General features: G+C 46.3%; 2 protein-coding genes across 3 annotated transcripts; both read right to left on the reverse strand.

The window, feature by feature from the left end:
* Nucleotides 1-225: 225 nt before the first annotated feature.
* LOC124063862 (vasopressin V2 receptor-like) lies at nucleotides 226-6732 on the reverse strand. The gene is made up of 7 exons (XM_046397945.1): nucleotides 6570-6732; nucleotides 4319-4593; nucleotides 3987-4232; nucleotides 3596-3742; nucleotides 3216-3507; nucleotides 2050-2268; nucleotides 226-1638 (listed from the first exon to the last, which is right to left on the reverse strand). Exons 2-7 carry the CDS (start codon nucleotides 4586-4588, stop codon nucleotides 1454-1456), a joined length of 1359 nt encoding a protein of 452 aa, XP_046253901.1. The 5' UTR covers nucleotides 4589-4593; nucleotides 6570-6732; the 3' UTR covers nucleotides 226-1453.
* Nucleotides 6733-9214: 2482 nt separating this feature from the next.
* On the reverse strand, nucleotides 9215-13462 carry LOC124063937 (isocitrate dehydrogenase [NAD] subunit gamma, mitochondrial-like). Of its 2 annotated transcripts, none has more exons than XM_046398106.1 (12): nucleotides 13251-13462; nucleotides 12486-12533; nucleotides 12185-12190; nucleotides 11934-12031; nucleotides 11686-11801; nucleotides 11541-11601; nucleotides 11259-11391; nucleotides 11021-11154; nucleotides 10801-10903; nucleotides 10483-10629; nucleotides 10075-10230; nucleotides 9215-9935 (listed from the first exon to the last, which is right to left on the reverse strand). In XM_046398106.1, exons 1-12 carry the CDS (start codon nucleotides 13338-13340, stop codon nucleotides 9834-9836), a joined length of 1194 nt encoding a protein of 397 aa, XP_046254062.1. In that variant the 5' UTR covers nucleotides 13341-13462; the 3' UTR covers nucleotides 9215-9833. The 2 variants fall into 2 exon arrangements, with proteins under 2 accessions (XP_046254062.1, XP_046254061.1); XM_046398105.1 differs by having other exon boundaries at nucleotides 9216-9935; nucleotides 13170-13451.
* Nucleotides 13463-14034: the final 572 nt, after the last annotated feature.

Genomic DNA, 14034 nt, shown 5'->3' on the forward strand with positions numbered 1-14034 from the left:
AAAAAAAAACAAAACAACGGGACTTTTTTTTATTTTGGTCACTTGGTCACAGATGTTTTATGTTTTGTATGTTTAAAGTGTTCTTATGACTGGTGAGTGAATGAATAAACAGTTTGTAAAACAAAACTTGAACTGAACTGCATTTGTTCTGTTCTGTCAAAAACATTAGAAGGAAATGATTTTGAATCAGCAGTCGGATGCAGAAAAGTCACCCAAACTCGTTCATTTCAAATATTATAAAATTTATTACAGCAGTTTAAACTACCTGATTTTACATACAGGAGTAAGTTGACACTGTGGAAACAATCCTGGTCTTTGCTATTTGCTTCTGTGTGGTGAAATCAATATAATAACAATAATAAAAAAATTTATTTACACAGCACTTTTCAAAACAGAGTTACAAAGTGCTGAACAGCTTAAAATGTGACACAAATCAAACAAGCAACTGAAATGTAAAACATGAAATTAAAAATAAACAGACAGCTTGAGTCTGCCTCTGCTTTTAATCTTCAAGTCATTTCTAAAACTGACTGATAATCAGTGAAGGGAGGCTAAAACCTTCAGAGCTCCTGGTCTCACTGGGACCAGGCAGGACTCACCTCTACTCCAGACCCACCTTAGTTCAGAGTTAAGTTTGATCTCACTGTCCAATGGAAGCCAAATCTGTACGCCATCAAAAGCTCGCTAACTGACACGGTACATCTTGTTTTAATTAGTAAACAAAAACAAACACAGTGCTAAGTGCTAAAATGACAATTACCCATTTTACTGCTGCTGTTGCCAGCACAAACACCAGCCAAGAAATAGTTGGGCGCATGACCCCAACACAATGTATAAGAAAAGGACGTTTTCCTGCAGCGCCCACTGCTGGCCTGCCATGTAATCTAAAACCACAGCTGAACAAACAAGATATTCATGAGCCAAATAAGCTGTAGGTGTCTTACATCTTTAATTCACGCAAAAAAAAAAAAAGTAAAAACAATAATTTTTCTGGTGTACTTTTGTATATGCTCAACCATTTCTTGAATAAGAGCAGTAACCACTCAGAGCCTCAGCTGATTACCTCTAAGCCAAGAAATAGTCCAGTACAAAACCCTCCGTAATGTGTTGATGGGTTTTAGAAGAGCTGGTAGGTGGGCTTTGGTGCCATGAAATGGTGCAGCAGGGACGTAAAGAAAGGAGGGGAGGGGGGGCTGTTTCCCCGTTTCCTGTCTTCATGCTAAGCTACCTTAATCATCTGGCTGTAATTAGCTTCTTGTGATTGATTGATGGACAGATATCAACAGTATCGATCTTCACCCATCTAACTCTGCAAGAAAGCGTTTTGCTTTTCGAAACAATCAGCGCGAAAAAGTAATCCCTCCAGTTCTGTCGCGTGCCACTCGGAAGTGTGCAAACGCGACACGTGATCGCACTTAGCGGTCGACGGCTGCCTTGCGGCCGCGTGTGCTGTTCAGTAGTTGGAGGTGTGTGTGGTGGTGGAGTCGCTCGGTAAGGAGCCTCGACGCTGTGTGTGCGAGCGACAGAGCAGCAGCAGGCGGAGCTCCGGGGACACGCTGCTGGAGAAGGCGGAGTAGATCCAGGGGTTGGTGCATGAGTTCAGGCTGGCCAGCAGCATCAGCAGGGTGAACACAGCACCTACATACACACACACACACACACACACACACACAGGAAGAGGTTTGGAAATGGTGGCAGCTTGTAGATAAAACGCTGGTCAAATTCAAATATCAAAGATTTGGTTTACTGCAGTTCAAGAAAAAACAGCAAATGTTCAGATGCTGGAACTGTGAAATGTTTCTTTTGCCTAAAAATGACACTTTTAATATTGACCCGTGTTTTAAAAGCTCTTCACTCACTCTTCATTTTTTAAACTATAGTTGTCACATAAGTTTTGGCTGCCCAGTCACCAGCAGAAGCTCCCAGTTTAAAAGTCCTTAACAGTGAGATGCCACAAAAACACAAATCCCTTCTGTTGGATGCTTGCCATTCCTGTGACTGATGTAGGTGTGTGTGTGTGTGTGTGTGTGTGTGTGTGTGTGCGCGCACCGTTCTGAGGCGGATCAGGGTCCCAGGCAGCCCACAGCTGGACGCTGAAGAACGGGGCCCAGCACAGCGAGTAGACGAGCACTATGACCAGCGTCATCCTCACGGTCTTTGACATGGCGGCGGAAACTTCTCCACAGCGGGCAGGGGGGGCTTTGGGTGCGGGGCAGCAGACAGCAGGGGGCGCCGCAGGGTCAGGCAGCACATCAGGCTGCAGCTCAGCTGTACTCAAACCAACATACACTAAATTATGATGTGTCTGATCTTCTGTTTCCTGCCTGTGAAAATCAACTTGAGACTTCCTTGACATGAAATCCTCAGTCACGGTTGAAATATCAGCTTTTGTAAAACGTCTGTTATATGCTTTAGAAACTGCTTAAAGTATGCATTCATACACACAGTCACAGTCACAGTCACACTGATGTGACATGCAGAATCAGCAGTTTGACTCTTTGTGACTTTTTGTGGGGAGGAGTCGTCTCGATTTCCACCTGATGCCAGGCAGATGCAGTTAAAGTTCAGTTTGAAATGCGCAGACTTTCCCTTTGAATAGAAACTTAATGCATATAAACTCGCTCAGTTGCTTCTTTTGCGCACAGACTTTCATTCTTGCACCCCAAACTACAGCCAGAAGGCCATTAAGTTAGTTTGGCACACGAAGTGGAACCAAAAGGCTAACAGCTCGCCAGGCCGCGTCCAAATGTAACAAAATCCACCTGCCAGCACCTCTAAACTTCAAGATTTACGTCTGGTTTGTCAAAAACATATTAAAACTAAAGTGTCAAAATGACAAGTTGTGTTTTTACAGGCAGTTAAACACCTGACTTGTTCTTCAATGGGCTCAGTGACTTCCTGGCATGCCCGCTGGTTGCCTGGCAACTTCACAGTAACAACAAGACTCCGGGTATGCTACGCTAAGCTAACCGTCTCCTGGGCTCCTGGAAAGAAAGTGAACGTGAATAAACTTGTTTTCCGAAACTGTTCACGACAAACTTCTCAATCCAAAATGTTTTTGCCATCCCCAGAGCCACACGGCAGTCTGACAGGCCAGTAGAGGACTTTATAGTCCAGGGTGCTTGCTTTTGACCTTTGACCCTGAAGAAAATCTGAAAGATAATCATGTGATAAACAACAGAAACAGGGAAAACATGAGTCTGCGTGCTTCTTACGGGGCTGAACGGGAGCGTAGCTGTGAATATCACAGTGTGGAGTGACGCTGCCGGACCTGAGCGGACCCATGGGCAGGTGCTGATAGGTGGATCCAGCGTCAAAGCTGGTGTGACTCACAGGGTTGTTGAACATGAGTGGTGAAACATACAAAGGGAGACTGGACCTCCCTCTGCCTCCTCCTCCTCCTCCTCCTCTGTGGCTGTCCTGTCTGGAGGGAGGGAGGGAGGCGGGGGACAGGCGGCGCTCTGACTTCAGATACAGGTTGTTGTGGATCTCCCTAAAGATTCTCACCTGAGCGAAAAGGGAGAGGAGACGTCCAGTGAAGCCCTGATAAACCATCACATCACATCACATTATTTTCTGTCTCTCTGCTCTCTACCTGGCAGACGGTGATGATGAGGGCAGGGAGGATGAAGACAGCCAGGGCCATCCAGGTCACGTAGGCTTTAAGGCCCCACGACTCAGCAAAGTTACCCCAACACTCATAGATGCCTGGAGCCACTTCTGAGCGGGAGAAGATAAAAACCTGGAGGGACAACAACATGTGTGAGCTGCCATTCCCCCACAGTTATATTTTTCACATTTTGTTGATTTTTGTTGCGGAAAAATATGTAAAAGACAGAAATACCATAATGTAAGAAAAACATTATTATGTTTACATTAAAGTACATTATTTAACTTCAATCATCAAACCCTCGGCATACCGAAGCCTTCGCACAGAATGATGCCTCGTCTCCCCACCTGTCTCACCCCCACCTGTCTCACCCCACCTGTGGCAGGCTGAGCAGCAGCGACAGCCCCCAGGCCAGCAGTATGAAGCTGTTCCAGCGCTGGGTGGCCCCGCTGCGGTGCGCCTGCAGGGGGCAGCAGATGGCGTAGTGCCGGTCCACCGTCATGGCCACAATCATGTAGGAGGAGGCGAACATCCCGAGCACCTGCAGGTATTTCACCAGGCGACACAGGAAGTCCGGGCCAGGAAAGCGGCCCTTAGCATCCCACACCAGCTGGGGCAACACCTCGAGAGGGAAGAGCAGGGGGAGGAAGGGTGGAGTGAGATGCAGGGAGGAGGTGCACGTTATCTATGTGTGTGTGTGTGTGTTACCTGGAATAGCGCCACCACCAGGTCAGCCACACAGAGGTTGAGCATGAACTGGTGCAGCGGGTTGTGGTGTCGTCTCCGCCTCAGCAGCACCACCAGCACCAGCCCGTTGCCTAGCAGCGCCATCACGAAGATGACCGCCAGCACCACCACCTCGGCCACAGCCAGGAGGGCATCGCGCTCCCAGGCCGTGACGTTTGCACCCGCCGGGGTCGCAGAGACCACCGACCAGTCGATGGACGGGTATGAGTCTGTTATCACGGACACCGACATGTTGGCTGGGAGGGGAGAAGGGGGAGGAGAAGAGGAGGTGGAGGAGATAAGTGAACAGCCTTACAGTGTTCTGCACATTCATCATCTCCACAAGCTGAAGCTCGGACTGGAGGGAGAAGTAAAATGCAACTCACACATTAATGCAGCAGCAATACAGAGAGTACTTTTAAGTACATTTTGCTCATTTCAATAACATGCCTTTACTTCAATAAGGTAGTATTTAAGTGCTATTTTAGTACTTCTTCCACCACTGCCAGCAGCTATCACAGTGAACACAGTGGAATAAAAGGTAGAAAAAAAGGTAGAACTTTGGTAGAAAAATGCACTCAGGTGCAATAGTTGAGTAAATGTACTTAGCTGCTTTCCACCAGTCCCTGTTGACTCATTGTACCCAATTAGCGAATGCCAATCAACAATGCAAGCACGTCTTTTGTCTGTGTCCCTCGATCATAGTGCCGGAGAGACTGGACAAACCGTGACATCAGTCATTATGAAACAGCGTCAGTGTTAACGACCAGCTCGCTATGCACACACACACACACACACACACACACACACACACACACACACACACACACACACACACACACACACAGTACAAAGACAGCCGTACGTGTGGGGTTAAACTTCCATGAACACATCAATTGTGAAGCAGTGAAACATGTTTACAGCGGTGCCTCACACACTTTCACAGTTCAGCACACACACAGAGTCACAGTTGCAGAGGCCTGCAGAGAGGGCCCCTCATGTGGGATCATGTACTGAGTGCCAACGGGCAGCCGGTCGTTTGACCGGCAGTCTGCAGAGATCAACGCTGAGCAGCGGCACTCAAACTGCTGCACTCGCTTCAGGACGGAGCACATCTACACAAGTGCTGTACTTGAGGGCAGTTTTGTGGTACTTGCACTTTACTCAAGTGTCTCCTTTTTGTGGTACTTTAAACTCCACCACCTTTTAGAAGGAGATTTTGTAGTTTTTACTCCACTGCAACTGAAGATTTCACATTACATGATTATATTAACCTCTTGTGAAAAGCACAAGTCGGGGCTCCTTGTCATCATTTGAAGCTTATGTTCTAAAACAAGAACTTATATATGAATATGAATAGAAGTTTGTGTAGCAGTGCTTTACTTTCTCCTCTTCCCTCTCCTGTTCATCTTGTGACCCTTTGGAGGGCCCCGACCCACAGGCTGGGAACCACTAGACTGTGCACAACTTCACAGCAGTTTCTTGTCGCCCAGCTTCAACAGTAAAACGCTGCTCGCAGTGCGTCAGTGATAGCAGGGTGACATGTCACACATCATAATTTATTTGTCACAAGGGACTTTTCCCTACAGAACAAGTACTTCTACTTCCGATAGAGTTCATCTTGCTGATAGTACTTTAGAAGTACTGAGAGTACACATTTCACTGCTGTCATCAGGAAAAGCAGAAACAGAAGGAAGCTGCTGACAGTATCGTCCGTGTGTGTTTACACAAAACAGGCTTTCCAGTGCACTCAGATTCTTATCCTGAAAAACAACTTCTGACCCCAACTCTGCCTCTAAACACAAGTCCTCTTGAAGCTGCTTTTGATTGGAAAAAACAAACCTGATGAGGTTATAGAAAGGTTTAGAAAATGACAAACCATCTCCCTCATCTACCTGAGCTGAATCAGCTGCTGTTCGAGTCCACAGTCGCACGGCCGAGTGTGTTGACATCTCTTGGTTATGTTAATCCGATTACCCGACTGGACACCTGCTGATCAATACCTGCTTTTCTTTTCACAAAACAAAAATCTCAGATCTTGTTTTCCCTCTCAGAGTATTTCTAACCGCTCTTTGCTGCTGTTCTCTCGGCTTTAACACGCTCATCCTCCCCCACCCAACTCCAAGCCTCCACCTGTAACCTCCACAGCTGCTTCGACACATTTTAACTTCCCATTTGAGCAGAAAGCAGAGAGGGGAAAAATCAGGAGCGAAGCACAAGACGACTTACTCACCTCGTCCTCGCCCTCAGCGTCCTGTGAAGCATCCGTAGGAGCCTGGAAAACCTGATCTGCTGTTGCACACACGAGCTGCATCCATGCTGTGTGTGTGTGCGTGTGTGTGTGTGTGTGTGAGAGAGAGAGAGAGAGAGAGAGAGTTTTCTCTTTGCTTATTGCTCTGAGGGTGACCTCTGCCAGCTCATGACTCCTGTCTCCCCATCGCCTCCCTTTTTCTACTCTCCTCCCCCTCCTCATCAACACATCCCTCCCTCTTCTCTCCTCTCTCAGATTTATGAAAAGAGGAAGAAGGAGGGTGAGAGAGAGAGAGAGTGTGAGAGAGGGGCACACTCGAATGGGAAGTGGGTGTGTTGATCAAAGGAAGTGATGCCCGGGCTGAATAAATGTAATTTCCTGCTGATTGTTTAGATGTTAACCACGCTGCTGCTGTCTGCGGCCTGACTTTGATCCACATTCAGCGCAGAAGTGAAGCGAGCTCCACATCAGGGCCGTGGAGCAGCAGATCAAATGAGATTTCTGTTGCTTGCCTCCCAGAACGATCAAAGGCCTCACACGCACACACACACACACACACACACATGCGCGCGCGTTAGACTGATGTGTGTACGTGTGATTTTGCATCAGGTGGCGAGCCAGTGTCAGATGCTGTGACAGATGGGATGTAGAGAAGGCAGCTACAGGAGGAGAGTTTCCTCCTCACCCCCTGCTCACCCCCCTCCCTCCCCTCCCCTCCCCTCCCCTCCCCTCCTCCTGTCCCTCCTGCATTCCACCCCTCTGCCCTCCTGTCTTTCCCTCCCTGACGGTGCGGTAATCTGTTTGCTTCCCCTCGATTGCTCCCTCGTTTTGAGAAGACCCTCATTATCGAGGGGCCCGCCGAGCGACTTTAAACATACACACAAAAACACGAGCGCGCACGCACACACGCGACGCCGGCTGCAGTTGCTGTAATTTCTATTATGAAACAGATTTCTGCTGTCTGTGAAGTGGTTTCTGAGTGCCAGTAAGTTTGATCAGTGGGGTTTAATTAGTTGTAGGCGACACAAACTCCAGCACAGATGGTACTGAAAAAGATGGGGTGATACGTTTGTTATTTTCCAACAAATCCTGTTTAAAGTCCAAACTCAGCAAAGTGTCAGTCTGTCTGCAGCACTCGAGCGTGTTTCTTCTGACTGAAGAAATTAATCTTTAAAGGAAAAGGTTATGCAAATATATAATATTTTTTCTTAACAGTTTCCTAAATGGTGGTGCCTTTGTGAGGGACTGTTTTAACCTGCGTATGAATCCACGTTTGGTGCTCAGGCAGCAGGATGGTGTGTGTGTGTGTGTGTGTGTGTGTGTGTGTGTGTGTGTGTGTGTGTGTGTGTGTGTGTGTTCATGGTAATGAAGGAACATGTCAGGCTCGGATATTTTACTGAAGTAACAATAGCAACAGTGTAGAAATACATTGAAAATGTTACTGAAGTACAAAAAGGTTCAAATATCAAAATACACTGACCTTACTTTTAGTAACAAAACTAAATAAATGAAAAAATGCACATTATGTTATTAATATAATTATTATTTGCTGCATTACAGTGATCAATCATTAATCGTTAATTATATTAATAACATAATGTGCATTTTTTCATTTATTTAGTTTTGTTACTAAAAGTAAGGTCAGTGTATTTTGATATTTGAACCTTTTTGTACTTCAGTAACATTTTCAATGTATTTCTACACTGTTGCTATTGTTACTTCAGTAAAATATCCGAGCCTGACATGTTCCTTCATTACCATGAACACACACACACACGCCCGTGTTCACCTCTCTGCTGTCAGCTACTCGATTAATGTATGCAGCACACACATAAATAAAAGCAAAGAGTTCTACTGACATTAAGTTTGTAAGTGAGTTATAAAAAGTAAAAATAGTGCTAAAAGTACTGCAGCTCTTGGTAGTAATCTCTCTATTGCTCATGCCAGTACCACAAGGAATACCAGTACTACTAGTACCACTACTGCTTGTGTTAAACTGCTGCTGCCACTGATTTTACTATCACTGCTAGCACCTGGACTGTGCCATTTTGGCAAATTTAGATATTTAGGTCCCCTTCTTTAAAACTCAGAGCGATGATAAAAATCTGATACGTGCTTTTAGTACAATTTTACTGCGCTTCTTTTTTTTTAATAATCCAGAAAACCGCAGCCAGAATGTGAGCTAATAAATCATAGCCTCAGTGCGCTGGCTTCTCCTGTTGCCCAGAATTGATTTTAACGTTGTTTTACTTGATGTTGCGTCATGAAAAGTAGCACCTTCCCATATCAGTGACTGCATTTACGTTCCAGTGAGAGCTCTCAGATCTGCTGCCTTTCTTCTCCAACGCTGCCCGCAGGAGATCTGGTTACGCTGCTTTGTTTTTATAGCCCTAAACTGTGGAAAATCCTCCCTCTGGATCAACTTCCTCAGTATTTTTTAAAAAGAAATTAAAGACTCAGAGTCTGGTTTTCCATGAGGCGTACTTCCACTTTAAGCTCTTACGTGATTTTGCTGTTTATTTCACTCTTCCTGTTGGTTTAATGTTTTTGTTGATATCAGACATTTTATTTATTGTGCATTTTTTGTACTTGTCTTCTGCTAAATATAGTTTTTAACCCTGTTAAACACTTTTAACACTTTGGGCTGCGTCTTGGCATGAAGTGTGCAATAAACTTATTATTATTATGCCTGATGCTGATAAAAACACAACTGGCTCGACTAATACAAAGAAGTTGTTAAGAGAGTGAAGTTTCACTGAATGTGGTGGTTAACTGTGACAGTGAGGCCTCCCTGTGGTCCACACAAGCCAGTGCAACATGCACTCATGCATTGTGTTTGTTTAAGCGCACACACACACACACTTCTGAAGACAAACAAATGAACATTACGAGCTTTATCTGACGTCAATTTTGCCCGATACATTCAGTGGGAGGACGGTTGTGTTTCAGGAGACAAACAACAGTCCTGCTTCGTTAAATTTCAAATGAGTGAACACGTAATATATAATCATAATAAATAATAAATGGGTTTTTGACTGGGTGTTACTCAGACAGTATGAAGGGAAAATAAAGTGCTCAAACTTTAAATAACAGCCGGGAGGCGAGGAGACCCTCTGGGTTCAGACGAGGGGAAAACTATTGCATAGACATACAAACTGTTTGAGTAAACAGTTTCATTCTTTGCTGTTGTTTGTGTGAAACTGCACAGAAGACCCACTGAGCAGAGCATGTTCACGTGTGCTTGTTCTAGATGCTCAGCGTCCGGGGCCCGGTGCTCTGAACGGCATTCATGACGGACTGGACCACGTCAGAGGTGGAGCCTTGGCCTCCCAGGTCGGCGGTGTGCAGCTGGAGAACCAAAAAACAACACTGTGAGCAAAATATTCATCACTGGGTGGAAATTTGCACAAGAGACACCAGAAATACGTTCGATTGATTTTCTGATCTGCTTTCTTTGTTTCACAGAGACGGCAGTGATGGTGCGCACCCGGGTCTCGGTGACGGTGGAGAGGATGGCTCTGCGGATCATGCTGGCGTAGGCGTGGAGCTTCAGGTGATCCAGCAGCAGGCAGGAGGCCAGCAGCATTGCCGTGGGGTTAGCCGTGTTACGGTTAGCGATGCTCTTCCCGGTGTTCCTGGTGCCCTGCACGCAGGACAACATGTCGGGTTCTTAAATGAAAACACGAGGGGCTGCTGCAGCTTTCATTTCGGCTTATTTGCGACGTCGCCGCAGTGCTGATTTGCTGCTGCTCAACTCAATACAGGTGTGAGATCCAAGTCTTTTCTTGCTTTCTTTTGATCATATGGCCTCTGTGCTGTCCTCACTCTTTCAGTCTTCCCCCTTCCTCCCCTCTCATGTCACCTTTCATTCCTCCCTCTCTCTGAACCCCCTCACCGTCTCAAACACGGCGTAGTCCTCCCCGTAGTTGGCTCCAGGCACCAGGCCCGGTCCGCCAACCAGCCCGGCACACACATTGCTCACAACGTTACCATACAGGTTGGGCATGACCATCACATCGAACTGCTGGGGCCTGGAAACCAGCTGACACACACACACATAAAACATCATGTCAGGACGTTTTTTCATGAAGAAGTTTGTGTGCTCGGCTATTTTTTTTATTCCACTGAATATAGCAGCAGAAATGCAAGGCACTGAACACAATGATGGTGGAGACATAGACACTGTGGCGGGGTGCAGACATGCTGTAGCTACCTGCATGGTGGTGTTGTCCACAATCATGCTGTCGAAGGTGATTTCAGGGTAACCGCTGGCAACCTCCTTACAGCACTCCAGGAAGAGGCCGTCACCCAACTTCCTGCTCCAACAAACACACACACACACGCACTAAGATGTATCATGTGTTTGATGGAGAGAGGGAGAAATGGATAAAAAGAGAGATAAAACGGGAGTCTTTGAGCCACAATAAACACACATGATGTTAGCTTTGTGTACAGCAGTGACTCGTTGGCGTCCTTTAGCCCGAGCGGTCCTGAATGCGTAGTCAGCGATGCGTAGAGATTTGGTCTTGGTGATGATCTTCAGACATTCAACAACACCTGGCACATTCTGTGGGGACGAGAGAGAAAGCGAGACGGCGTGGAGTCACGAGGAGGCTGGATTTGTTTTTGTGCTGCATGTGTTTCACCATCAAAGTAAAGCACATAACACACCTCGTGCTCCAGGCTGCTGTACTCCCCCTCTGTGTTCTCCCTGATGATCATGATGTCGATGTTTCGGTGACGTGTCCTCACTCCTGGCAGGGACTGGCAGTGCATCACGTTGGCGTACAGATCCAGAGTGGTGCTGCAGAGAGAGACGAACAGGAGCAAAGATGGAGACTGAAGTCTCTGCTGATCACCAAGGCCGTCGCAGAAACAGCTGTTGTTTAACGTTGGTGACATTAAGATTAAGAAAAACAAAAAGTGGTGACAGATGAAAGATGGTGGACTTACCGGAGCAGATTGTTTCTGGACTTGTAGGACGGGGGCAAATTGTGGTTGGTCTCAATGTTACCTGGATAAGCAAAAAAAAAGTTAGGCCGAGTTACTCCGGGCCCTTGCAAAGCAACATGTTTCTCACACAATTAAAAATACTTACCTTTCAGTGCAACCCCATTGCGTCTGATAGCCATTATGGCATTATTGATGTCATCTTCTGAGGCGACAGCCGAGTCCACATTGACAACTTCAAAATCCACCGGCACACAGCAGAACCTGGTGGTAAGAACAGATGGGGATCAGTACTTCAGTATGACAGAGAGGAGCTGGTTACAGTCTTTACTCAAACACCGTCTGTCTGTTCATGTGTGTGTGTGTGTGCCATGTGCAGGATGTGTGAATCCTCACCGGAACAGTTCACGAACGTGGTTGGCCAGCTCGGGTCCGATACCGTCTCCAGGAATCAGAGTCACGGTGTGTCTGCCTCCGTACCGAGCCGGTGGAGGCTGCAATGAATATGCATTCAAACTCCTCTCCATACAATCCAGTCAAAGCATCCGCTACAAAACTACTGAGGAAAACTACTTTGCTAATAATGTCTAACATAGCACTTATGCTACACCGCTGGGCGTGTGTATGTCGAAGGCAGCCGTACTCACTATGGTCTGGCGTGGGTCGATGGAAGAAGGAGGGAATCAGAACAGAGGAGAAAAAAGGGAGGGTGAAAAGGAAAGGGGAGGTTAGTAGGACAAAGACAGAGGACACAAATTGAACTGCAGCTTCCCGGAGGCATCAAAAACACACAGATGAGACAAAACAACGCTGCTTTTCCCGTGGACATGCAGTAAAAACATGACTGGAATTCCCTCTGGGGTGTAACAGTGGGGTGCTGGGTTATAGGAAGGTGTGGGTGTATCCTCTTAAATCATAGCCACTCTTGTTGTATCCTGAACAACTTACGGTGTAAGTGGACTTGTGTCTCTGACTACATGGAGCTGCACCATGAGCCTGTGAATCCAGAGAAAGGGCGGTTATTTACAGAGAAGATATTAATGAAGTGATAAATCACAAGCCAAGATTTCCAAGTTCTGTCATTCTTTTGACTTTCATATATTATCACTGCTTTCAGGAGCTTACAATAGTGTTACAATGTGATTTTAGGCACCGACTAACGGTTATAATGATTATTTTCATTATCAATTCAATGAGCACGTAGCAGTTTTGTTGTAGAATTTTCACATCAGTCCTTTCAGATGGGGGATACGTTGTTAACTGGCAACCACTAGAGGAAGTGCTGCTGTATTAACGTTAGTCTTTGAATAATTTATGAGTCTGCAGGGAACAGTCTAAGTGTCCATTTACAGCCTCCCCTCGCTCGCTCGGGAGAAATAGAGGAATACTGTTTAAGTAGTCGTAAATTTTCTCTGCAGGGATTTTCAGCTGACAACAAGTGGCCAACAGTGGTGCTGAAGGGACAGCGACATAAACCAAGCTAGCTCAGTTAGCCAACTAAGTAAAAGTTAATCAGCTTAGCAGCACTCGCCGCTGTGATGTCAAATAACTAGAAACGTTCAGCCACTCGAAAGTCCTGAAAGTCTGTTTAACAGTCAGCTGTCTGCAGATGAACTCAGAGAGCGCTCCTACCCGGGCCAACCGGCTGCTGAACACGGGCTTCAGGGCTCCGGACAGGAGCCGCACAGACCAGGCCGTCATGTTTCCACTCACCGCGGATGGATGGGCGACACGGGGGCGTGCTGCGCGCTCACCGTTAATCCCGTTTCGTCTGTCAACTCCCTCATCCACACACATGCACATTCACTCATTCATAAAGAGACTCTTATTTGATGCAGTTTTATTCTGAGAGGATGCGGAGACACCAAAACGAGCGCAGTCCTTCAAGCTCGCGTCATGTCGCCATGGCAACCCTCACTGACAGTCTTCAGGGCCCGGTGGTCTTGTTAGTTTGTTCCCCATTTTCCCAAAGCACTTTTTTTTCCTGCAAGAGCACTGAGCCGAGCCACAGGGAGGCGCTATACCCACAAAGATATAACATGAACGGGACAGCGACATTCTACCTGTTACACCACTCAGTCATGCCTCAGCAAGTAACGACTAATTCATGTTTGTTTTTTAAAACTTATTGTTTTCTTATTACCTATACGTCCAACGTTGACGTATGCTGATATATTTGTTAAGTAAGCACTTCTATAAGGCAGAGACTGTACCATCGGCATCCGCCTACAACAACCATAAAGCAGTCGGCTGGCGTTATTGTGAATATTTACACGTTGATGTGACAGCATTCGAGATGGGTGATAGACAAATTACTGTGTTTATATCTCAATCACTTGTGGGCTACTTGGAGAAATTTTACTCTCCAGCTTTTTATCCACGTTCAACCGTCCGTTTTCTTATGCTGGTAGTTGTAGTTTTTGATGTCTTTCTCACTACACCTGTCTTGGTCGGACGTGATACGTTATTAGACTACATTTCCCAGCTTCCCCCGCGG

This window comes from Scatophagus argus, chromosome 8 (assembly GCF_020382885.2).
Source record: "Scatophagus argus isolate fScaArg1 chromosome 8, fScaArg1.pri, whole genome shotgun sequence".
Taxonomy (NCBI): domain Eukaryota; kingdom Metazoa; phylum Chordata; class Actinopteri; family Scatophagidae; genus Scatophagus; species Scatophagus argus.